The following is a 26477-nucleotide window of genomic DNA, read 5'->3' as shown; positions in this document are numbered from 1 at the left end:
GCAGGGATTGCCTCCTTCATGCTCAGACACGTTCTGTGCCTCTGGCCTGACAAATATTTTGGGCAGAGGAAGAAGCTTATGAAGAAATACAGAAGTGGGTGAGCTGTTTTCCAACTCTTTCTTGGCACTGGGCCTTCAGGAATAGCCTTAAGCTCCTGCTTCAGGTGTCAGCTTCCTAAGCTGTGAACTAAAGATCATGTTGACTGGCTGAGCCCTACAGCTGGATTGACTGGAATTTAGGCTCAAAAGCAGAAAATGAGCATTTGCTGGGCTTGTTGCTGCTAATAACCTGTTCAAGTGGGAGAATTTCTTGTTTCCCTGCTGCCCAGTGGAGGAGAAAGGGGAACTGAGGGGTGTGGGGCAGAGCTAATGTGTCCCCAGGTTTATCAGGGTTCATCAGGGCTGTCTCGCTGCAGGCGCCACCAGCTCCCCATCTCGCTGCTGGCTTGAATTTCAACCCTCTGCCTATCTCACCAATGGAGTGTCATTATTTTCACATGAACCAGCAGTTTGTGTTTGGAAAAGGAGGGGGAGAGATAGGAAGGAGAATGGAAAGAGTGGGGTTTTAACCTGTTAAAAGCCCACACTCTGAGGGGCAGCAGGAAACCTCAGCTCTGTCCTTGGCTTGGTAGAGCAGCTGGGCAGCAAGAAAAAAACCCAAAACCAGCAATCCTGCTTCTGGTGTGTCTGACTCTGTGGTTGCAGCCAAGGAAGTGGCAGCCTCCTCTGGGCTTTAAAACTCCTTTGGTGAACCAGAGGATGAGCTCTTGCTACTTCCTTTACCTTGAATCCCTCAAAGGGACAAACTCCCTCTTAACAGTTTGAAGAATTTCACCTTTCTTTCCTTCTGTGCCAGTCTTCATCTTTGTGTTGTTCCAGTCTCCTGCCCTGCCTTGTAAATGTTCATGGAGTAATTTTTTTGCCCCTCTTGTGGGATAGAAAAGGATCTCTTGAATGCCAGTTTGCATCCAGTGCTGTTCAGCCTGGATTATTCATTCAGAATTATTCAGAAAATAATTCATCTGCAAGGCCCTTATTTTTGCTTTGTGTGTGTCCTGCCCTTGACCCGAGGCTCTTTTCCCTTGCCCTTGTAACTCCCAATGAACTTGAGATCTTATCAGTGATTTCTTTGTTTCCTCCACTCAGGAAAACAAGTCAGTTTTAATAATGTTTTATTTGATCTTTTTTCAGTTGTTGTTTTTTTTCCCCGGGGAGGTGGATGAGTTTCTGTTCCTTTCCTGAAGGCTTACATTTTTAGAGACAACCCTTAAAGCAAAAGTCCAGTAACAGTGGTACTTGTTAGGAAAATTAAGGTGAAATTAGAAGCTACTTTGAGGCTGGAAGGAAAGTTAATATACAGCATGAGGGCCTGCCTTTGGTCAGGATGGAGTTCAGCACATGTAATTCCCTTCATGAGGATATTTTGGCATTGATTAGATGAAGATGCTGATAGACACCAATACAGAGCTGCTTACTTTTAAGTGTTGAAACACCTAGAAAGTCCAAGAGCAAATTGTATGTGCCTGTTGCTTAGCTGAGAAACAATTTTAATTTTGATTTTTTTTTAAATTATTTTCAATTAGCTCAAATTTGTGGTGAACTCAGGTGCCATGTCCCTACAGGGAAGGTAAATAAATGAAGGTGGGCATAGAGGTGCCTCTGGAAGGAAACTGTCCCACCTCACAGTCCCCCTGACCCATGCAAATGATGCTGTGGAAGGTGTGAGGTGTTTGAGGACTGCTGAGTGAGACAGCAGCACATTGTCCTAGGACAGGGAAAACGTGTCCCACTCCCAGCTGTGCCACCAACCCACTGTGATCCTGACCTGGATGCATCTGCAGGGAAAGAGCCTTGTCCAGGTTGTTCTGAAAACTCCCAAACTGGAATTGGGCTTGAAAATGATACCTGAGGATATGTCCTGTGGCTGTCACAGCAACGAGGTGCTCTCTGCTGGTGCTGCTTCCTGGGGAATTGAGGAAAGGTTGCTGGGAGATGCTTGGCTTTTGTAGTTTCCTACAGATGTGGGGGGCAGGTAGCAGCCTGGATGGGTCTGGATTCACAGCAGTGTGTCACCATCCCTGCTTGGCTGCAAGGAGACTGGAGTTTTCAGCTGAAACCCACCCAAATCACCAGTTCAACAGGCCCCACAGCCAGTCTGTGGCACCTGTCAGAGCTCAGTGAGTTCACAATGCTGCCTGTGAGTAATTACCCACAGATTTGTTCAAGTTCAACAGCATCACAGTATCAATGTGATAAACAGAGGAAATGTTCACGTGAGAGAGATGGAAAATTTCCAGTGTGTGTCCTGAACCAAAAAAAATAAAATTCCTTGAGACCAATGAGGGGGACAACAAGAGAGCTTAATCCAGCCTGCTGCTGTCCTTTGGGTGTCTGACTGTGAAGAGAACAACGCTGGATGGAGGGGCTGGGGTGTGTGTGAGGGTGGGGAGCAGGAGATCTTCCCCTGTGGCTCTTCTGCTCCTTTGAAGTCCCTGACTCACTGGAGCTCAGTTTTTTCTGTTTGGTGGTTTTGTTGCTGTGGTGACTGGCCCCGTGGTGCTGCCTGAGTGCTGACAAGTGGAGGGCACCTGAGTTCACAACTGTGCGTGGAGACAGAGACAGGAATGATTCCCCTGCTCCTGGTTTTGCCCAAGGGATGCTGGGCTCTGGGAGTGTTGGGAATGTTCTGTGTGTGAGCACTGGGCTCAAACTCCATGAACCATCCCTTGGCTTAGACCTTTGAGCTGGAAGGCTCCTGAGTCAGGGAGACTTCACAGTGACAGTGCAGCTTCTCTTGCCCAAATGTGAGTGAGGAGATGGAGGTGGGACAGGGTTGAGCTACAGCCTGGTCTGGAGCACAGCTCTGATGAGGAGCAGCTGAGGGAACTGGGGATGAGGAGAAAAGGAGGCTTAGGAGTGACCTTATTCCTCCCTACAACTCCCTGAAAAGAGGTTGTAGCCAGGTGAGGATCAGTCTTTTCCCCAGGTAGCAAGAACAGGACAAGAGGGAACAGCCCCAAGTTGTACCAGAGGAGGTTTAGATTGGATATTAGGAAAAATTCCTTTACTGAAAGGGTGGTCAGGCACTGGCAGAGGCTGCCTACAGAAATGGTGGAATCAGCATCCCTAGAAGTATTCAAAACACCTGTAGATGTGTGCTGGAATTCTGGAAAGTGAGAATTTGGGATTTTAGTATATAGTAATATGTGTCAGTAGGGTCAAGATGGAGGACTTTGGGCATTGTCTGGGTCCTTCACCTTCTTCTTCCTTTTTCTTCATGGGTTTAGGTGGTTTTCTGTAACTGGTTGATGGAAATCCACATTGCAGAATTCAAGCAGTTAGTTATTAGATTTAAAGTGAAAATAATTTAGGTGGCAATTCATAATTGGACAGATTGTCCTTGGAAAGACCTTGTAGAGACAGAGAGGTAATTTTACCACATTTCTCTAACTTGCTAGTTAAAGCTCACAGCTTGTGAGTCTGTAAATAGATAAGAAATAACAAACATCCAAGTCCAAACTCAAAAACCACATTTCCCATGTCTTAATCCTGACCCCAGCAGAGAAGAAAGAAACCAGAGCTGTCACAGATGTGGTGCTCAGGGCCATTCAGGTTTAGAGATGAACCTGGCAGTGCTGGGCTAATGGTTAGACTCAGCCTAGGAGTTCTTTTCCAACCTTGAGGATTCAATGATTCTAATCTGTCCAGCCATGAATATTACCCATGCACACTGCTGGCTGGCTGGCACTGGGTTTCAGCTCTTCTGCAGGCAGTGTAGCCATCTCCTGGATAAAATCCAGCCTTTTTCCTCTTCCAGAGGATGTGGCTGGATGATGCCCACATGTGGCTCTGTCTGCATCTTGGAAATGCTCCAGGCTGGTGGCAGCCAGTTTAGAGCAGCCCATGGTAGCCTCTCAGGTGTGGAGTTAACTACTGAGGGTGTAGGGATTTCTGGGGGCAACGGGCACCAAAAAAAGTGTTTTTTTAGCTCAAACACCAGAGGGAGGTGTCACTGCTTTGCCTTGGCTCCCAAAGTTTGGACTGAGCCAGGAGCTGCTGTGCCAGGCAGAAATGAGGTGCTGCCAGGCTAGGACACCACTGCTGAGCTGGCTGAAGCTGAGCCTGTAGCTCTTCTTGCCCTTCTGGCTGAGCTGTGGAGGTGACAAGCAGCTGAGGGCCTGGTCTACACGTGGAACAGCTGTTCACAAAATATATGGCCTTGTTTTTGTGCATCTCCACTGAGGCTTCAGCCAGGCCTGAACATCTATGTGTGAGTCCTGTCCCGTGGGGAACAGAGCCTTCAGCTGCCCATTCTGCTCCCAGGGAAGAGGGCTGGGACAGCAGATGGTCGTGTTGCCTGTGCCCAAATCCATTTGGCTGTTGTTGGAGAGATGGTCTAGATGACCCTGAGGCCTTACCCATCTGCCAGAGAGGATTGGAGCTGGCAACAGACCCCTCTAGGAATGCTTGGCTTGAGCAAGCAGTGCTGAGAAGGTCTGAGACCTTTGACTCCATCAGCATCTGTCTGTTCTCCTTTCTAGGTATTGCTCTCCCCAGACATGGATTTTGATCAGTCTGAAAGCGACCAGGAGATCCCAGCACTCCGGGGAACCAGCCAGAAGATGAAGCAGCCCAGCTATCAAGTGGTCATCTGACAGCAGCGGGGCAGGGGAGCTGGAGGAAGGAGCAGCACTGTGATCCTTGAGCTGGCCAAGGAAGGGAAGGGTGGGGAATGCTGGGTGACCCTTGTGGATCCACAGAGATCCTTTTGCCTGCCTCATCTCAGACCTATCCTGCAGCTGTCTTGTGGATGGTATCTGCATCCTGTACAGGCTTGAGCAGTATCTGCTTTACCTGTCTGCCCCACACGCAGGCACGTTGAGGTTGGGGATACAGGGATGTGTTTTCCCTGGTTGGACAATAGGGTGTGACTATTTTTTTTGTCAGGGCTAGAGACTGAAATGAAAAGATTGTCTGTTTTTTAATAGAAAAAGAAAAAAAAAGGGTTCTATTCTGTACTACCTGAACTGTGACACTTTTATATACACAATGCTCAAAAGAATTGGTTTGCAATATGTATTTAAATGTCTCGAACTGGGAAGATTGTCCCAGTGGATCTGATTCTTTTTACTGTTTTATAAGGAATCCAATAAATATTTGACCAAAAATTGCTTCATAGATGAAATGCCTTCATGTGCTTAATGTTCTGCACAACCCTAGTGCTGTGAAAGGGAGGAAGGGGAGCTGTTGAAATCTTTCCTGACCAGGGAAGATTGTGTTTCTGCAGCAGGAGGCTGTTCTGCTAAACCTAAAGATGAAGAGCTTGAGCCACAGAGCTTGGTTTCTGTGGCTGAGGTGTAGGAGCTGCTTCAGTGCAAAGCCCTGATGCTGCAGCAGTCTGTGCTGAGCTCCAGAGCAGGCTCAGAGATGGATCCCAGTCACCCCCTTACAAGGGAGTGTTTACTGGAAGCTGACAACTCGCCTTTTACTTAGTTTAAAACAAACAACTGGAATGTCTGCAGGATCTGATTCAAACTGATTCTGGAAGCCCCATTAGCTGGCCCTGTTTTGGGGGTAAGGAAGGAGCTGGGGTAGAACTGCTGCTGGAAAAGACCCTGGGTCAGCCCAGGACTGGCACCTTCTGCTCCAAGGGTGAAGTGCAGGGCTTTGCCCTGTTTGCTTTCCTCTTAGCAAACTGTATTTGTCTATAAACACAAAAATGCAAAGCACTTTGCAGCTGCCCTGGGGAGAGAGTGAGCACAGAGCAGCTGCACCGCCCCACTCCCAGGCTGGATGCAGAGACACAGCTGTGGAGAGACCCATCCAGAGTCCACATGGGGGGACAGTCCTTGGAGCAGGGATCCAGGCTCCACTGGGCTGGTATCCCAGGTGGAGCCATAGCCAGGCTTTGTTTCTTGCAAGACAACTCCCCTTCAGTGATGGACAGAAAGGATCTTTTATTTTTCTTTTTCCCCTCGTATTTTTCCCAAGAAAACAGCCCTTATTAAGGAGTAAAAATTAAAGGATTTGGATTTTCTAATTTGGATGGATTTAGATGCAAAGGCTGGGCTTGGAGCATGTGAAGATATTTGGTAGGGGTTTTTTGGGGTTTGGTTTGTTGTTTTTCTCCTGACTTCAAAGTGGTTTGAAGCCTTAGATGCAAATCAAAGTCTCGGATGCCCCTCAGTGAACTAGACACGCTTGGCTACACTTGCAGCTGTGCAGCTTTAAACTCTTTTTCTGGGAATTAAGTCCTTTTTTGTTTTTCTTCCTTAATGAAGGGTCAGAATCCTGCTTCTGCTGGCACATCAAAAGGCTTTTGGAACACATGGCACACAGCGCTCTGAATAGATTATTTATATTGCTCAGTGCAGTCCGTTTCACAACACAGCTTCTGCTTGTCGGGGGAGTTCTGCACTGGTAAGGCCTGGAGTAAGTCTTGTGCTATGTAAGGTTTTGACTGGAAATAGATTAAAACAGCTTCCCTATTAGAAACTTACTCCCTGTTTTGAGGAATATTGGTATTTTGGATTTTTGTTCTTGCTATGGGGCTGCACAGTGCAATCCTGCAGTGGGTGAAGAGTGCAAATTTGGCTAAAGCAATTTCTTTGTCCTAAACTGGACTGTGAGTGACATGACCTTTATATTAGCCCTTCGTTGAGGCTGTCTGAGAAGGTTCACAATTGGCAACAGCAGGACAAGATGTGGAGGAAGGTTCTCCCTCTCAATCCTTGTGTAGCCAGTGCTGTTTCAGCAGCTCTGTTCCCATCTCTGAAATGGTGCTGTGCAATTCTTTCCATTGCACCCCAGAGTGATTGCTCAGCCTCATTCCTGAGCTGTCTGAGCAATGTGCAATCACATCCCTGTGAATCCAAGTGCTCTGTGACACTCTTGGAGATGAGAACAAATGCATCTTCACTGCAATAACTGCATAAAGGTCTGGGAGCTCTCTGGGACAGCATGGAGGGCTGGGAGGACCAAGCCTGAACATATTTCCTCTCGTGAGAGTGGGAAGTGTAATGACCACTTCAGAGATGAAACAATTGAGATTTACAGTCCATGACCTGCGTTTGCTCTTGGGACAGCAGAAGCACAAAGTGTTTTCCCATGTCCTGTTCTACTGTATTTAAAGTCTGTGGTTAAACTCTCATTTGAATGTGGCAGTGGAACCGTGGGGTCTGCTCTTGCCTCCTACCAAGTGTACAGAGACTAAAGAACAAGGGTGACCTTTAATTTTCCATTGAAATTACTTTGGTTCCCAACTTACTGTTAACTCATGAGTGGTTCTTTCAGTCATCTGGTAACGTGAGCCTGTCCACCAGCATAAAACACACACAACCTTAGCTTCAAAGCTTGTTTTATCTTTGCCAAATGAAAGCTTCACTGCAGCGTTTACTGTAAAATATTTATTGTGAAATGGATAACTGGAGCCTTAAGGAGACCTTGAGTATATTGCTCCAGGTGCTTCATATTGCTGAGAAGTTGGACTTGATCATTGTTTTCTTCAGGCCCTGAAAGAAATGTATTTCCTTGGCTGGAGAAGGAGAAAGAGGAGCAATGATGCACCCGAATTATTAGCAGTAGGTGTGTGTCTATATATATTATATACATATCTATGTACAGAGGAGATTAGGGGAGAGCCTGAGCCAGTCACTCCCCTTAGCAACACACGTGGACAGCACAATGTGGGGAGAGAGGGAAGCTTTCAGAAAGGACAGTATGGGAACTCCTGCCAAACCCTGGGTGTCTAGAAATCCTCTGCCACTTTCCTCTTTGCTCTGTGCTAGGGAAAGTGTGGGCTGTGGGTGATCTTCTTGAGCAGAGAAGTCAACTTCACAGCTGTTCTTCCTCATCTCTTTCTGGCCCACAAGCAAACTGCAGAGCATAAACCTCAGTTATTATTCCACACTCAGGACTGTGCTGAAGGTCTTGCCTTCAGCCCTCCCTCGCAGGAGAGCTGTTTCTCAAGATAGCAGAGCCCAAAGCAGTAGTTTCTTCTTGATGTTCTGTTCCAAAGTACAAGCCTTGGCAGGAATTTTGTGCTAACTGAGCTCTCTGTAAGGATCTTCCAGAGTGCAGTTAAATCTTGCTGGTTGCTTTTGGCTGTTTCAGGCAGCACATGGTGTGAGTGAAGAAACCATGCCTGCCACCTGCTCTGCTGCCACGGTGCTTGCAGCACTAATGAGCTGATCAAGCAACTGGAAAATCACCACCCCACCCCCAGCAGCTGGAGCTCCAACAGCAACAATATGATTTAATTGTTAAATATGAAAAAAAAAAATCAGTCAAGATTGAACCTACTTCTGTAGGTCTCTGGCAATTGTTTTCTCCTAACACATGGATATAATTTAATTCCTGGAGATGCTTCCACACCCAGCCTCCCTCCTTTTCAATTCTGGAAAGGCAGAGCATTCATGAGCTCAGTTTGGCCTTGCCATGTAAATGTCTTTGTGGTTGTCAAGTCCCCTTTGGACAAGTTCTGTGCTAAAACTCCCCTGTGGCTGATCTATAGCATTGCTCAGTGATGCCTCACTTTAAAACACACCACGGCCTTGCAGTTTTGGGTTTGGAGCACCACCTGCAGTGGGGGTGGCTGGCAGACCCTTCTGTAACCTCCTGCTGCCAAATTCCTGCTGCGCACAAATTCCTGCAGTGTAAGGAAGGAGAAGAAGCCAGGGGAAACCGGGATGAAAATTTTTTGACAATTTGGAATAAATAAAGACTTCCTCCCTGATTACAAAAGCAGCTAGAAATGTCTAGTCAAAATTCAAGAGGCTGCTTTGTAGGCTCACAAGCTGTCGTGGGTTCTGGTTTGCCATCCCTTAGGAAATTTTAATCTTTGCTGAACAGAAGGGATGTGATGCTCAAGGACATCAAGGCAGGTCTGTTGGAAGCTCAGGGTGGAACTTTGTTTCTTTCTGAGGGAGTCAAGACTCAGAAAATCACTAACCCTGCAATGTTATTTAAATTGAATTGTGTTGAATCAACTGCTCCATGGAATGGGAGCCTGCACCACTCCTGTTGCTGCTGAGGACCAGAGGTGCTTTTTAAGCACACAGCCTGTGCACCAAGACGGCAATAAACCCCATCAAGGTTTTCATCACTTTTTTAAGGGTTTGTAATGATTCAGGGAACATCATGTTTAGTGGCAAATCCAGACCTCATCCCACTAACCAGGAAAGCAATACCCTCCTGTGGTCTGTTGATTTAAAGTTTTGATTTTGTTTGATGCTAATGGGCTGCTGCAGATGAATATCCACCCACCTCTCCTCTCTCTGTCTTTCTCTCCTTTGCCCATGGACCAAGGTTTGAGCAGGAGCTCCAAGTCACTTCTTTGCAAAGCCTATCACCTCAGCAGGCACTGTGCTGTGTGATCTGCCTTTTGTGGGGTGACTCACCAGCCCCAGGGGGCATTGCACAGATCCCTGCATGGGTTTATTTTAAGGCCAGCAGGCTCTGTACTGCTCACAGGCTTATTTCTTCCTCCCTTCCCACTGGGAAAGTATCAATCATACCTTCAACACATCCTTTCCCCCAGCCTTCTTTTTCTTCAGGAATCTGATGAACGTTCATTTAGCATGAAAGAGAGACAGCTGATCTCCAAGGACAAAAATCCTTGGTTTCTTTGGCACCAAAAAGTAAGGAAATATTCATAAGTTGCCTAGTGAAGGCTTCAGAAGGGACCTGCTGTCACACGTGCTGCCCCAATGCGTGGCTGTGGCGGGTCCTAAAGGCTGCTGATGGTCCCAAAGCTGCTCCCAGTGTCGAAAGGATGAGAAGCCAGGTAGTCCTTGTAGCCCCCATCGATCAGTTTGTCTGCGTTGTTTTTGGCAAACCAGCAGTCGACCTCCTGCTGGCCATTGAAGATCCTCCTCTGCTTCCACACCACGGGAACAAGCCGCCCCTTCACCTTCAGGGTGTTTGTGGGGTTTGCCTTCAATGCTTCCCTTTGGGTCTGCCCCACCTCCTGATGACTTGTGTTCAGGGATTCCTGAAGAAGTTTGACTTCATGGTTCAAGAACTGACCTGCAAGGCAAGATAAAGTAAGAGTTTGTCACTGGCTGATTTGTGCCTGTTTATAAATTTTTGTGGTTTGGTGGTGTTTGGTTTGCTTGGTTTTTTTGTGGGTTTTTTTGGTATGATGCACTTGGAGATTCTCAGTTTATGTATCTGTAAAGGCCTTCTCTGCAAAAGCAGGGTGAATCTTGTTCCTGTAATTCATTTCTAAATCCCGCAAACATAGAGGTTAGAATAAAACCCCTTTTTTTTTTTAGTTTCCATGGGTCACAAAAGAGCTAAAAAGGTTTTTTAGCCACCAGTAGTAAGTTCCCTTCTGTGGGACATAGTTACCAGAGGTTAATAACCCACACAATGTCCAGCGGCAAGCAAAAAGTCCTAGGCCTGAAGATTCAAGTTCTGTTCCCTTGCTTTCTTGGGTCTAGACCAAACCTAAGAGTGGATTTAGAGGTTTGTCCATGACAGTGGCCCAAGTCCAAAACCTCACCCCTAAGAGATCACCTCCTGCTTCACCTGGGGGTGTCTGAGTGGCACAGAAATTATGGCACAAGTTTTGGAGTTGTGCACCTGTGCATGACCAAAACCATCAATACTTCTCATTGGCTGAAAGAACACAACCATCTGGTCATTAGCTGAGTCTACCTAAAGCCTGGTTCTTTCAAAAGGTAGGGGTAGCTCTTTCATTTCACATTTGAAAGAAAGGGTTACAAAAAGTTCTGGTGGAAGATTTGGTTTCTGTCTCTGTACTGGGAGCATCAAGCACGTGTATTCTAATAGTAACCGTATTGAACAATCATTAAAAGAGTGGAAATGTGAAAACCAGGCACAGCTGGAAGAGGGAGAGATAGCTCCTACAGGAAAAGACAGGAGAGAAGTTGGAGGTACTAGAAAGAGAGAAGTTGTTTGAGGGAGGATGTAAAAAGTCTCACCTTGGAACTTAATCCCCACCTGCCTTCTTCCTTCCCTCCTGTCTCTGCTCAGAAATACCATTTTTGTCTGATTTACAGCTCTGAACCTGAGAACCTGCCACCTACCCAGTAGCCCGTGGGAGTCAGAAGAGAGGCCTTTACTGTTGGAGATGTAGAACCCCAGGTGATTCCTCTGGTATGGGGCTGGCTTCTTGTAGTGGTGGATGAGGATGACAAAGCTGATGGAGTCCCGGATCGTCACGGTGATGTTGGAGTAGGCAGAGATGGACACCTCGAGGCTCCTGCTTCTCACGACAGCACTCCTGCCACAGGACAGCACAAGCCTTTCCCCATCATCCAGGATGACCCTCTTGGGTGTGATCTCCAGGTAAGACCTCTCTGGCTTATTGCTGAGGATGGTGATGGTGCTGAAGTAAGTCCGATGCTTCTTGTGGCCGTTGGGTGGTGCGGGAGCTCCAATCAGTTGCCCATTCACGGTTACACCTTGCAGGAAAGCAATCAGTAAATGAAAGGTGGAAGCCAGGATCACAGAATCACAGAGCAGTCTGAGCTGGAAGGGGCCCAGCAGGAACAGGTCTATTGTCTCAATGACACAAGCCTTGTGACTGAGGACATGCAGGCTTGCCACCTCGTGCTCAATTATTTCACTTACTAGTATTCAAACGAGTATAATCAGTCTGTTATAAAATTATGACCTCATACAGAGCACACAAATTTACCCAAGCTCAGAAATACTGGCCTTCTCTGCAGGCAGGTGCCCCCAGCCCCATTAATCCTGACACAATGTACGCAGTGCCACAAAACCAACTACTTTTGGGTGTTCTAAGGTGCAGATCCCACTGAGTCAATTAAAGCTTAATGTCTACAGTAAGATTCCCAGTCATTTTAATAATTTTTGTGAGCTATTGTCCATAAGACAGTGACTCATTTCCCACAAGTCTCTGAACACCCACTGAAGAGTGACAATTAAGCAGGAAGCTCATTGCTAACCCAAAGCTAAACCCAAGCCATTAACAGTGAGATGAAATGTCTCATTATTCCTGATGGGATCTCTCATTTCTGTCTTCAAAGACTCAGGGTTCTGGTGCTACAGAGTCTGTTTTCTTCAAGCTCATTCTGCATTTGAGCCACAAAATCATTCAAGCAGTAGCACAGTCTGTGAAAGAAGCTGCAGGGAAACCTTGCCTGGAGCTGTATCTTATTAAGGCAGACATGAACACAGAAATATGGGGGCTAGACCACTGCCACACAGAACAGAATCCCTACAACTTCATTGTGGGGTTTTGTAAAACAAGCTTGTGAATTGTCTCTCGTTTTGACACCCCTTTCTCCTACTGTTGCTCTGAGCAGGATGTAATCTGCTTATTTGCTGCCCTGCTTAGAATTCCAGATCGGATCAGACCACACTTTGGGCCCCTGAGGCTCAAAGCCCCTCGGGCTTGGGTAAAGCAGATCCTGAATCATGTGGGTTTTCTCATTTGTCCATTTGTCATGACTCTCTAGCCAGTTTGGTGGTTTCTTTACTAAAAAAGCCGTGGTGCTTGGTGAGCCTGTTTGGGTACTTTGCTCTGTCCTAAACCAAGCAGTGCTGTAAGTAAAGGGGGAAATTCCCACAGCAGAGCAGTTTTGGTGAGTCCACACCTTTTATTTGCAATCTGTGACTTTGTAACTGGGTGAAGCTGAGCCACAGAAGAAACTTTTTGTGATTTACTATCACTTTGTTGCCTGTGAGACACCTTGGTGCTTGGTCTGCTCTGGGGCTGGCCTTACACTTTGATTTTCCTCCACAAGAAACTGCTTGGCTTGGCTGCTCACCTGATTCCTTGTGATCAGAGACCAGCCGGAGAATGTCCCCTGGTTCTCCATCAATATTGAAGCAGACAGAGAACTTGCTGGAGGGAAAATCGATGACAAAGTGAGGGTCCCCATCCGCTGAGAAGACGTGGAAAAAGAGATAAATGTGAGAAGCTCACATAAAACTGCAGTGTCCAAGATTGCAACAAAACTGCTGTTTGAAGTGTGTTTGTCCCTGTTTTTTCTAAGTCCTCCTGGTTTGTTGTTTTTAGAGGGTCAGATGGAGTTTGCCAGGAAATGCCAAGTTTTGCTTTGTTTTTTGCAAAGATTGTTTTGTTTTTTCTTACAGAAGAGGTTGGGTTTTCAATGACAGCTCAAAACCCCAAACAGTCTAGATGAAAATCAGGATATTTTCTTCCTGGAATATCGTTTTGGTGGTTTATGGGAATTATCATGTAGGTGTTTTGAACTCCTCCATTCTTTCTTGGCAAGCTACATCCTCCACAGCACACAGAAACTTACTTTCTCACCAAGGGCTGCTACAAGGGTCCACCTCACACTGACCCCTCTTCAGTATCAGACTGGAGAAGTCAACAGCAGCTGTTGATCCCAGTGTCTTAATTTTTCAACAATCCTTGACCTATCAACTATCAGACAGCTGCCATTAATAAGGCAAGCCAAAAATGCTAGTTTCTAGGGTAAAACTGACCCTATCAAGAGAAATTCAAGTCAGAATTCTTGATCTGGACTTATTCTTCACTGTTTAATGTATGAAAAGTTAAGTAAAGGTGTAGGGCCAACAGGAAAATTGTAAAATACTACAGAATTCTTTATTTTTTCCATCTTCAACAACTTTTTTTTTATATGTATTTCAGCATTTTTATCTCTAAAAGGTTTTCTTACTATTTCTAGTACAGGGAGAATGTGTTTCTGTTCTCTCCTAACCTGCAGAAGCCTCAAACATGAAGATTAAGTGTTGTAGATCATCTGCATTGCTCACACTCCTCATTACTGACCCTCTCTGTATTTTGGTTTTGTTTTCATTTTCCTCCCTACTCTGTAGGTCTGACAAACAGAATTTTGGCAGGTCACTTGGATGGTTGTACCAGAGTGATATGCATCTGAGGTTTCCATAAATCAGCTGCTATTATTTTGCATTTTTAAAGGCATGAAAACAGGCACTGACCTGAAGTTTTGGAGATTTTAATTCTCTGTTTATCTTGCCCTCTGCGTATACCTAGAAGTGGGGAAGGAAGGCTGTTACAATTACTTACTGAGCAATAAAAAGAGACATATTCTGCTGATGTTCCCCAGATATGATTCAGAGAGATTATGGGATATATTCCTGCATCCACTTTAAGTTTCATGTAGAACACCAATTTTTCTCCAATAGTTTCTACAGAGCAGTAAGTGCTTCAATGGGGTAAGTGAGGGGCCTAAAAGGTTTGCTAAAGGTTACCCAGCCCACAATGAACAAAATTGGTATGAAAACCTCAGCTTTACCCCTCAGTTCACTGTCTAGATCACCCCTGTGCCAAAGTTGGCCATGAGACATTGCCCATGCAAGAAGACATTTTACCAGAACAAGGCTATTCTTCTCTCATACCTGGTGGGGCCTTGTGCCCCTGCAGGCTCTGCACCTTTTCCCCGATGCCATCAGTAGAAGGGCTGATAAACTCCTCCTGAGGTGGCTCTGAGTGGATTCCAGCCTCCTTCATCTTCAGAACAGTGAAGGGGGTAACAAAATTGTAAGCCAGGGCCATTGACTTGGCTTTTTCCATCAAACTGTCCTTTTCCTGACTGTCATCGCTCTTCAGCCGAGAGTTGAGCAATTCCTTGATGGTGAGGTAGCTCCACGCCCTCTCGATGTAATTATTGTCCCCTTTGCCATCCTCCAGGCCAGGGACACCTCTGATGTCATTTCTGCTGGGCAGGTCAATTGCCACATCTGTTTTGAGGAGGATGTACTTCTTGGAGTTGCTGGCAGTCACCTCCACGTGGAGTTTGTCCGAGGTGCGGTTGATGAGTTTGCCAGCTATGATAATTTCAGAGCCATTGAAGTAGTTGGGGAAGAAGTTCTGGGTGACCTGCTCCACGTCGTCTTCAGGGTAATCAACACGGATGTCAGAGAGAAGGGGTGTCCCTATTTCATCGTAGAACCTTAAAGAATGACACATTTTTCACTGTTAGCACTGTGTGAACACACTCTTGCACTTGGACACTGACAAGGTCACAGACAGGTTATCTGAAATGCCTCCTAAGTCATTCGGGGGCAGTTTGAGCCATCAGGAACCAAACTTAACCACCACATCCACTCTAACTTGGCCCAGAAAAACAGGATAGGGGTGTCTCTGCCCTTAGGGCTTTTCAAAACCTGAGTGGACAAAGCCCAGAGAAACCTCACCTAAACCTGAAGTGAGCTCTTCTCAGAGCACAAGGTTGAATTACAGGATGTCCAGAGGTCCCTGTCAACCAAAATTATTCTCTGCCTCATTTTAGTCTTTACTGTTCCTTAGGCATCTAAACAGTCTCAAGTATGTTCAGAATCATCCCAGCATGGCCGGACAGTCACCTCCCTTCTACTATGGTTCCAGATCCCTGCAAGGAGACATTTGTGACTACTTAAAAGTAAATTATTGGCTCCTCAAGAAAGCACCCCATTTATTAAAAAATGTACTTAAACAAGATGCTGTTGCCCATAGGTTTCTAGTGGTGTTATACATGGTATCCCAGAGCCAGAAACTGTAAGGCCAAAATGTTAGGTGCACCAAAGCTGAAGAGATTCCAAATCAAAGCTGAATCTCTGCAAGACCCCTAGATTGGGTTGGTCAGTGTAGGACAGGAAGACATACAGTTTTCTGAGGGTCAGCAGAGAAAGAAAATCAAGAAGGAATCTCACCATGGCCCCCATAAATAAGGACATTTCCAAGGAATGGAGGAATTCTATATAGAATTAAGTGTATAGGAGCTGCAATATACAGGCACTCTGGCACAAGAGAACTCACTTCCTCATGGCTGATTTTCTTTTGGAGCAAGGCATGGCTTTCATGGAACCAGGGAGGTTAACCCTTTAACGCCTTGTTAACGTGACCAATCACACTTGTGAGAACACCTGGCACTGGACAGCCCAGAAAACCTTCACAAGGCTCAAAGCCCAAATTTACAATACTGTGTTTTCCCTACAGCAATGTGCTTTTGAAGGTTCCTCCCAAGCTGCTCCAAGAATACCATATTTCTCATTTAAATGCCAAACTGCTCATCTCTTGGCAAGTCATTTGAGTTTAATTTGGTAAATAAACAAAGAATTGGCCTCAGCCCTTTTTTAGTTCAAGCTGCATTTATTTGACACATCTGGTTAAACAGACTGTCTGGAAGCTAAAGTCACACTTTCTGCTTTATTCTCTCTCCAAGGGAACCCAAAGCCTGAATTAGTTGACTTTCTTTTATAGTCTGTCTGAGAGCTCATTGTCTTTCATGCAGAGACTTCACCAGATTTTAAAACACGACTGAATTAAACTTGGGAACTCTCTGTAAATTAACTTCTGACTTGTAACAAATGGTGGAGATACACAACCTGTCTTAGAGTACAATTCAAGGAAGTATCTGTATAAAAATACCGCCTCCTGAGCATAAAAAAAATTACACTGGCACCCAGTTAGGTTTTCCCTCCAACTGAGGTTTGAATTGGCCTCCAGCAGTGATTGTGCTTTTCTGTGCAAATTTGGCACCAGATGCCAAATGGGTTTGCCATGGCTGAGGTTGATAAACAGTGAGCTGTTCATCAGAGAGAGGCGTTTGAACAAGTACTTGCAGCACTGGGCTCCCCCAGCCCAATCAATCAGAACATCCTCTATGTGCCAGGGAATGCCACTTGCTATCCAAAACACATGTCCTGAGGAGGAAATGATGTGGGTGGAGTGACAGATGGATCTAGAGAATTTAGTTTAGAAGGAATTCTTGCCCATGCATAACTGCCACAGAAGGCAAAGTCCTGGTGGAAAGTGCTTGGATTCACTGCTCCAGAAAGAGAGGTCAGTACCCAGTAACTGTCTCTTTTTGGTTTCTGTGGTTAAAACACTAACATTTTGGAAGTGAAAGCCAAACATTTTATTTGGAAGCACTGACACATTACCAAACATTTTGGTCAGGGCTGTGGTCACATATCTTTCTGCTGTTCCTTACCAGGGTCTCCCCTTGGATTACAGCTCCCTTATCACAGAAGAGGAACATAATCTCTGATCCTGTTGAAGGATGAGGATTTCAGGAAACTTATGAGGAGTTTGGGTCACAAAGAATGAGGAAATTAAGTTACTGTATGGTTATCCCAGGAATGATCTTAGTGTGTTTTTCAAAGTCAAATACTTTGAATCTTGGGCAAAGCATTATCATTTCCAAAAAACAAAGAAATAGTTTTTCTGCTCCAAATTGAAATCTTCATTCCTGACTCCTTCCATGCTGTTTATGTTGTTGATTTGATGTATGAAATGCATCCTCTCCTCCCACCATCTTCTTGTGAGGAGCTGGGACCTGTGCCTCCCAGTTCTATGGGGTTACATGTCCAAACACAATGATCTGAATTAGGGGAACAAATGCTTTGTTCTGAGGGGCTGGGAAGCTCCAGTACATCTCAGGGGGTCTGCTAAGAAAAAGGAAATTTCTGGGTAGCCATTCAGAGTATCTGAAGCTCAGCTCTGCCTCTCCCAAGCAGAGCTGAGCCTCAGGGAAACTCAAATTTCTCGCCATGTCTCACTCAAGGATTTTTCACCCCCAAATGCTTTCCCAGAGAACCCAGAGAACAGAAGAAGAAGAACAAACCCCTTGAGGTGGCTGGCTGCATCCTCATCCTCCTGGAAAAGCCTCGTCATGCCGCAGTTCTCCAGGGCCATCCTCTCCAGCAGCTTGTGGTCCACGTCATTGCCAATGCCGATGGTGAAGAGGCAGAATCTGTCCCGGATGGCATCCTTGGTGTTGCTGAGGATTTTGGAGGACTGTGTTTCCCCGACAGTCGGCCTCCCATCCGTGAGGAAGATGATCAGGGACACGCTCCTGGCATCGATGTCGTTCTGAGCGATGTAATCATTCAGCAGCTTCGCCCCGGTCTGCAGAGCCCCGTTAATATTAGTCCCTGGGAAGGTACCAGAATGATTAGAGATCATTTCTCCTTCTCAGAGTGATGTGAATAATTTCCCTGAGCTCCCTTTAGGGAGGTGACAGCTTCTCTGGACATCAGGATGGCCCTTTTCTCCACATGAAGTTGCTCTAGCCCTTTAATTCAGTTCAGCTCTGTTACTCAGCACCAGTTTGGCTCAGCTGTTTATGGTCTATGAACTGAATTATGAATTTCAGTTTGTGATGTGAAATTGCTGTCAAATGTCTCAATGTACAACAATCAGCCTGGTAAACAGTCATACTACGTCTGGCTGGTACAAACTAAAATTGTTAAACCTTATTATGAGACTCTCCCAGATGATATCTGAACTAGGAAAAAGTTCTGCTCATTTTTTTCTGAAGGGCACAACACTTGGAAACTGGAAAAAAGCCTTCAAATGGGAAAACAAGTGGATGGGTTTGTTCTTCACACCCCAGGGGATACAAAGTTTAAAGGGAAGAGCTTGGTTAGCTGGGGAGTGTGTTTGCACAAAACAACTGGTTAGTGAAGAATAGAACTGCCTGAAGTGGAGGAGAGGAGAAAACAAAGTAAATGAACAGATGTACATTAGAATAGGCATGAAAAGGATCCAAGCCCACTGTGCATTCAAAAAGAAAAGGAAAACAGGAAAATGAGTACAAGTATTCCCTTTCTCCACATATTTCTAGCCAAAGCACAGAGAGATAGGCTTTGCAAAATCAGCACATCAGGGTTAAAAGCAGCTCTTAGAAAACAAAGCAGGTGAACTGGGTTGAGAGCCATACACAGCTGACTCCTGCGGGTCTGGAAAGGGAAATCTAGGAAGGTTATCAACAGGATGAGATAGAAAGCCCATACGTAGAAACTCAGTCTGCACAGCTCCAGTGACTGTAGCAAGGCAAGGAAGAGGAAAGCAGCAAAGACCTCTGAAAAGTCCTCAAAATCCTGACTCTGTCTTCTGCAAAATGGTTCTCAACCAAAAAACCTGCACCCAAATATCCTAACTCTCAATCTCCAGGCAGATCCAAAATTTCAGGAAGAACTTTTTCCCCAAAACCAGAAGAAAACCATGTCATGTAGCAGTGTGTAATTTTATACTTGGTTGTATCATAGAACAACCAAGCCCTGAAAACTGCCTTTTGCCACATGCTCAGGTATTTAGCAGCAGGATTTTTGTCTTGTTTCTTTGGTTTGTAAGTAAAACACAGGGGTGTAACCACACCATTTTCTTTGTGTGTGTTCATGTTCACTGGAGGGTACTCAAGGAATAGCATCTTTATAGAGAAAACACAGAGTTAGCCAAAACTGAGGTACTTGTGGTGGAGAATCACTGCATGTTCCTGTGGAGCCACAGTCAATACTTTTGTTCTCTGGCAGATTCATGGGCAAACCCAGCTGGTTCCTGTACAGCTCTCTTGGCATTTCAGGAGTAAAAGGCTTTGTTCTCTGAGTTTAGTCCCACTATTGGTAATTGTTTAACTGGGCAGGTCCCTTAACCACTTCCTAGGCAATTCCTCTCACAACCCAAACCGCAGAGCCAACCATCCTGTTTGCTGTATTTTTCCATCAGAGGGTTTCCTCTGCTAGGAGTGGTCACTGCTCAGGGGCAGCCATGGGAAGGCCCTCCCTGACCTTCAACCAGCTGGGACTACTTCCACAAGGAAGGATTGGAATAGGTCATTTTGCAGCTCTCTGGGCACAGCTGCTGGAATATGGTTGATTACAAACTCCACTGTAGCTGGAGATTTTTCATACTACTGTCTATAGCCTCACAGGAGGCCTAGGAATCAAATTAAAATTCATGCCTGCACTCTGCCACTGTTCTGGGGTTTTTTTCTGCCCGCTTCCCTCCAGGCAACAAGGCACAAGCAAAAAGGGCTGAGAAATTCTTAAATATCATTTTTGCTGGTCCTTGGTAGAGACAAGAAGACAGGTCTAGGTGAGAAATTAACTCCTGCAGAAGGCAATCTCACATCCCACAGTGTGTGCCCCATCCCTGGGGTTTCCAGCCCAGACAAAATCATGAGCCTGCTTTCACAGAGCCTTTCAGAAACTACACAATGCTGGTGCTGTGTGTCCTTTACCAGGGTATGTTTTCATCTGTGTTCTCAAGAAACAACCTTGGAAGCTTTCCCATTCTGAGGGTGTCACCAGATAAACAAAAGAATGGAACCAAATTGGGTTTAGTAAGGATACAGAATCACAGACTAATTTTAGTTAGAAGGAACCTTTAGGACAAGACCGTGTTGTCCAAACCCTCTGCAATAGGCAGGGTCTGAGAAAACCTTCCCATTGTGTATGTTAATAAAAACCACATAACCCTGAGTGGAGGTGAAGGGAACCCCTTGTCCCATGACCTAAATCCCAATGTCTTTTTTATTCTATATGTTCACCACTCTCTGTTCTGTTGTAGTTAGTTGGATAACACAATTAATCCCATCTGTATCTCTGATCATACCTCCAGTAGGTGACATGTTATGGATGTACTTTTTGGCATCCCTGATGTTATTTGGGGTAACTGGCACCAGCCTGTCCTGCTGCCAGACCTTTATTCGGTTGGAAAAGCCAATGATATTGAAGTGGTCTTCAGGCCTTAGGTCCTGGAGAATTGTGAAGAGAGCTTCTTTGGTCTAGAAAGAGAAAAGAGAGCACCAGACACAGCTGTCAGTCTTTCAATGAGCAAGAATTTAGTTTTAAGATGTTTATGTTTTTTTAGATACTTCTACACTGTCAGTTTAGCTGATCAAGAAAATTGGGATGTCCTTGTCTGTCTCAAGGCCTGATCTCTGTGGTACCAGGGGCTTGGCAAATATGAGATGAAAAACAACTTTTACCCAAAAGGTCTTGTGAGACATATCTAGACCTAACTAAGCTTAAAAATCAGGCATCACAATTAGCTCCCAGTGACTGAGAGAACCATGTTCTGAATTAAGGAACAGTGAATAATAATGACTAATAACAAACTATTAGAGTTTTTCCAATGCCCTCTAGACTGGCAGTAAGCTGCAAGTGGCATATATTTAAAGTAGGTCACTTACAAGTTAAAAAATCCTGTAAACATGTCAAAGGATGCACAGTCTCTTCATAATTAGGATACTATTTGCTACATATACACTCTAATGAATAATTTCACAATTAATAATTTTTTAGGTTAATATATTCAATTAACTAGATATAAAAAGAAGTCCTGACTAGTCATTGCAGATGCTACCTGCCTGTCAGTTTTGTCCCAGGCATATTATTTTCCATCATGATGCCAACTGTTCATCATCCTATGTAAAAACAGGCAACCAGAGTGAGGAAAGCTGGCCACAAGATGAGTTCTTAACAAAGGAGGTTAAGGACCCTGGGTTCTGGGAAAGCCAGAGCACCAAGGAAAAGGCAAGAGGTGTCCAGCTCCCCTCAGTGAGACCAGCTTGGATTTAGCAGCCATGCAGTTGTGTTCACATGGAGACAGACTTCAGCTGAGTAAGACTCAGAGATGTTACCCAACAGCAGCCTCTGTGCATGCAAACATACCCTATATTTGGATGCAAAACACATGGGGGGAATATGAGGCAATATCTAAGCAGAGGAATCAGCAGATTCTCAGTTCAGCCCCTTCCTGGCCATCATTAAGCTTCCCAAATTCCAAGGAAAGCTATACAGGAAATAATATGATGGGCTCACCAGCATTTAAAGGTTCCTCTCATGCCTGTCAGGAAAATATGTGAAGGGCTTGTCCAGAAAAAATGTAGAAGTAATCAGCAGTGCTGGAAACCACATAAGCCTAGGCCTGAAGTTGCTATGTAAAGACAGTTTGGGAAAGGGCTCAAAGGGCTGATCAAGCTGTGTCATCAATATCCCTCTGGATTCTGCATAGCAGATGATGATGCAATGATGCAACTGCAAACAAATTAATCCTCACAGCTGGTGCCTTGGCTCCCAGTCCACCTGAAATGAAGGGGAATATTTCCCATAGCTTCAAACATTCTGGAGCCAGGTCTGGAAACTCTCCCTGCCTGTTTCTGTCCTCTGTACAAATCATGTTCCTGCAGGGATCTCAGGATTAATCCCTCCATTTGCTTAGCTGGAACATTCCTCCACGTCCCACCACTGTTTCACAGACAAGAATATTAAAGCAAATGCTGGTGGAAGAGATTCTTTCAAAGAGAAGGAGAGAACCCCACAGGTTCACATCATGAAGTACACCAAACAAACCATCAAAAAGGTGAATTCCTGCCCCAAACATGGAGGCTATGTCCAGTCTAACAGTTCACAGAAACTGGCATAATTGGGCTAAATAATCAGCTGTTTGAAAAAGAAGAGAAAGTTTTACTCTCTCTCATCTCCTCTCCTCTTTTACAACACCCTTTTATTGTAAAAATGCTTCAGATGACATCATTCAGATGACATCACCCTTCAGAGACACCCTCTGGCAGCATCACATTTTACAGAGAGGAAAACCAGGCTACTTTTGTAATTATGTCAAGGTCAGAAAGTGAGAGGTTCCCCAAACTTGGGGTTCCCAGCCCACAGTTCAGCCAAACCATCCACACATGCACAGGCAGCAACCACAAAGCAGAGAAAAGGACTCTTGGATTTAGTCCATGGTAACAAGGTTGGCCTGAGTATTTATCCCTCAAAAAATGGATAAAAGCAAGAAGAACATGAAAATAGAGAGCTTTTATCCTGCGTGTGAGCAGGCCTCCATGTCAAGCTCTGCTGAAGGGAATTTGGGCAGAGTGTTAAAGCAAGGAACAAGATCACAACAGCTCCCTACATACACATCCCCCCTCTACTCCCACAAAGGAGAGAAACAGAGGTTCCTAGAGGCAATGATTTGAAGAAAAACCACCCCAAATCTCATTATCTATATTACAGCTCTGATTACAATTAACACTGCTTAACCTCTCCCATTACAAAACCCCTCTTTTCAGATTTTTTCCAGTTCTGTGAAACCGCACTTTTCTCAGAGGGATTTATTGGGCCCAGATAAGCTTTGCTGTTTTCTGAGAACAAGGCAAGAGGAGAAATAATCTTGCTTTGGCCTACTTGCAGAGAGGCTGCACCTCACTTTCCTAGTGCTCACAAATTCCTTTTGACATTCTTGCCTATGTTCAGCCAAAATAAAAAGAAAGGAAAAGATAAAACAACACAGAACAGAAGTAGCTTGGTGTACACATCATCCAAGCTAGAATTGCAGAAAGGATCAGGAGAGAACTGAAACAGACATTCCCAGGAAACCCAACACTTCCCCACACCCTCATACAGGGGCCAAATGTGGGGCTGGGACCATCTCTCTTCCCCCTTCCTTCATTTCCTCTTTGCTTTTTGTCTCATTTCTGTTCCTCCATGGAGTTGGAGTCAATTTTTCCCAGGAAAAACTTCTGCCATATTTTAATGGATATGCACTGACAGCCTGGATTCTGGCATCTGTATCCTGTGCTTGCCTCTGCAACTTAAATCAAAACCCTTTGAATTTCTGTAACATGCACACAAACATATGTACAAGTGTGCGTGTGTGCACAGGGTCCTGCTCCAAAGCAAACAGAGTGAGGGAGGCCATATGGTTCATTCTCCTGCAGCTTTTCCTCCATCCACAGTAAAAATAAAGGGTGGGATCCAGCTTTCCCCACTCAGTCATCAGAAAGCTGGGCATCACATCTAATCCTGCTTGAGGCAGGGAAAGCCTCCTCCAGGGAATAATCCAACCCATCTGTTTTGGACAGGTTTTAGGATGGGCTGAGTCACTGTCAGGAAGTGCCTGTCTCACTGTCAGGAATTGCCTTCAAGCAGAGAAGGTGGGACTCACCTCGAGAACTAATCCTGCCCCGTCCTGAGCATTCTGGTTCTTGCTGGAGTCAAAAGGAGCTGAGCTGTCTCTCCACCTCTCCCAGAGTGCTCTGAATCCCCTGTCCCTTCCCATTTCCATCTCGCTTCCCAGCTCATAAGGACCCCCAGGTATGTCCTAAAGACTGCAGTCCTCATGGGGTAACAACAACACGTTTTGCTATCTACCAGCATTCCTCACCCACTAATGGCTTTTGAGAGAGATGTGACTTCCCTCAGAGTGCTGGATATGATTCAGGAGCTGGCAGGAAAATCCAGCTTTTAATAAGGAGAATATCTTGGTAAAAGTGCACTGCTTCAAATCCTGAAGGATTTGGCTACGACCAAGTGCAGTTGATGCCCAGCCCTCTCCTCCCATCTCCACCAGACACCAGACAAGGCTTTGCAAAGCTCTTCTGGCTGCAGCTTCAGCCGGGACACAGCAGCAGGTTTCTGCTTCTGTCCTTGTAGGGCCTTGTAAGAAGCTGGAACTTCTCCTGGCTCCAAGGAGCCAAGGGCTGTGGCTGCCATGGGATTCCCAAACTGCTCTGCTGCCAGAGGGGTTCTTGCAGTTCCACTCCCACCTGGCCCCAGTGAGTCATTCACCGAAACTCCTGCCAAAGAGGCAGAAAATTAACCATTTCTACCCTGCTGAGGGTCAGGTCGTTCCTCCATGGCTGTGCACATGATACTGGTTCATTTTGGAGATAAGCTGGTCCCACTCACACTGAGTAAAAGGAGTTTAGGGGTCCAGTGCCTCTGTGCCAGGTGCTGCAATGTGAAATCCTTTTCCCAACACATTTACCTGGGTAGATGCATTTGGAGCAAGGATTAAAGCAGAGGATGGCAGGAAGTAACAATACAGAACAGCTGAATAAAAATCCTTTTTTATCATTTGTGAATGGTTTATACACGTCAGAGTCAAGTTTTAAATGAAGATTTAAAACTTGGTGGGAGAAGATTCCTCCGTTTCCCTCAAATTAGCACAGATAAAATTGTGCTGAGAGGTGGAGAGTGAACTGCCACTGCATTTGAGATGAGGAATTGTGCTGGTGAATGAGTTGCCAACACAGCTGGAACCTGGGGACTGAAACAGCCACCTCCAGGGCTACAAAATATCACCCCCAAACCTGGGGCAGTCCAACCCTGCTCTACAGCTGAGGACAGGTGGGGTGACCATGACTGCCAGGGAGTGACCACAGTTTATGTCTGTGTATCATGAATGATGAGAGAGGAGAGAAGAGAAGCTCACACTGTCTAAATGATAGATGTGCAAACAGTCAAGCCTACAAGCCTGCTCAAGCCTGCAAGACAAGAGACAAGCCAGCTCCCAGCCACCACTCTGCCCTTCCTTGTCACCTCTGCACTGACACCTGGACAGGTGACACAGCTGCTGAATGTCGGGCTCTTGCTACATCACAGCCAGGGTGATTCAGAGCTCTATCAGCCCCAGCAACAGCAGGAAGAGCAGAACTCCCTCAGCTACACCCAAGTTTGGCTGTGATTTGTCACCCTTGCAGCCAGCCCTTGGAGTTAGTTCTGACAGACCTCATCTTGCTTTAACACTGGTACAGCAAAGCATGGGAAGATATACACTCTTATGGGAAAGCTGAGAGCCTTCACCCTTTTGGGGGCCAAAGATCTGCCTCAGAGACATCTGGGATGACATCAGACCATCTGGGCACCTTTTAGGAGGAATCTGAATCCTGGTGACATTTCTTTCACAGTCCCTTGTTTGTTTGGGGAGCAGGGTGAGGGTGAGGCCTGGCTACCCTGAGAGCTGTGCAGCTCACAGGGACACAATATGTGGTTGTTAGGAGCTGTGGCACTGCCAGACATTGGCCCTGCTGGGCAGCAAGGGGAGAATTCAAACACCTCATTAAAATGCATATCCCAAGCCCACGTATTCACACTTTCCATGGCCTTAGGAGCATTTCTAAGTGTTTCATCCAGCCACCCTCGCAACAGCTGGGCAGCAGCACTTCATCACCAGTGGCACAGCCTCTTCCAGCTCAGCCAACACCAGGAAACTGCCTGGGCTCAGGATCAGCCACTCCACAGAGCACTGCTAGCAGAGAGGAATTCCCAACCACAGCCTTTGGAAAACAGGATGCACTGACAGGAAGGGATGTACAAGAACAGCCTGCAGTGAGCAGACCAGGAGCCATCTCCATCCATGTGCTAAAAGGTGTCACAGCTAGAAGACAACATTTCAGCACCCTTTGTTTTTCCAGGTCCCTTGTGAGAAACCAAATTTGACAAGAAAGGGGCTAAGGCACAAGATGTAAGCTCAGAGGGAATTAGGAAGCCATAGCTCTGTCCTGTAATGTGTCTGAGAATAAGGAAGGGCTCAGCAATGAGATCTCCTACATCAAAAAGGAGAAAACTACCTGTGAATATATTGTTTGGCAAAAGATTGCAAGAAAATATAGGGAGAAAAACCAAAGGAGCTCCTTCCTCCTCTTCAATATCCTCTTGTGCTTTGGTTCTCTCTTTCCTTTTCCAAACATGTAGAGGCAGCTGATAAAAAGGTCCAGAGCTGGATTTTTCAAACGGCAACAGCCAAAGCTCATCAATGTCCCCATGGTCTGTCAAAATGATTAATTAGTACAGTGATTAAGGAAAGGCTGGTATCATAGTCACACCTGAAGTGGTGCTAACATGGTCAGACAAGGTGCTGCCGTAGATTTGGTTTGGGTCAGAGCCAAGGGGAGGGCAGTGGGAGCACCATTGCCACATTACAGGGAACAGCCGAGGCACACAGAGAGCAAAAGAAGCCACATCATGTGAGTTTTGCT

General features: G+C 45.7%; 2 protein-coding genes across 2 annotated transcripts in view; one reads left to right on the top strand and one right to left on the bottom strand.

Moving 5' to 3' along the window:
• The window catches only part of LOC134550404 (store-operated calcium entry regulator STIMATE-like), a 30087-nt gene extending 24902 nt beyond the window's left edge, over positions 1-5185 (top strand). The window contains exon 8 of the mRNA XM_063397076.1: positions 4542-5185. Within this exon, the coding sequence (XP_063253146.1) occupies positions 4542-4655 (114 nt within the window). The 3' untranslated portion in view covers positions 4656-5185. The remainder of the gene's footprint in view (positions 1-4541) is intronic.
• Positions 5186-8228: 3043 nt separating this feature from the next.
• The window catches only part of ITIH5 (inter-alpha-trypsin inhibitor heavy chain 5), a 45708-nt gene continuing 27459 nt past the window's right edge, over positions 8229-26477 (bottom strand). Inside the window, exons 8-14 of the mRNA XM_063397075.1 lie at positions 20327-20498; positions 17556-17865; positions 14347-14900; positions 13927-13977; positions 12762-12878; positions 11052-11429; positions 8229-10026 (exon numbers count right to left, since the gene is read on the bottom strand). Coding sequence (XP_063253145.1) covers positions 9728-10026; positions 11052-11429; positions 12762-12878; positions 13927-13977; positions 14347-14900; positions 17556-17865; positions 20327-20498 — 1881 coding nt within the window. The 3' untranslated portion in view covers positions 8229-9727. The remainder of the gene's footprint in view (positions 10027-11051; positions 11430-12761; positions 12879-13926; positions 13978-14346; positions 14901-17555; positions 17866-20326; positions 20499-26477) is intronic.

This window comes from Prinia subflava, chromosome 4 (genome assembly GCF_021018805.1).
Source record: "Prinia subflava isolate CZ2003 ecotype Zambia chromosome 4, Cam_Psub_1.2, whole genome shotgun sequence".
NCBI lineage: Eukaryota > Metazoa > Chordata > Aves > Passeriformes > Cisticolidae > Prinia > Prinia subflava.
Note: the sequence above shows the minus strand (reverse complement) of the source record. Positions and strands in the feature narration are given on the sequence as shown.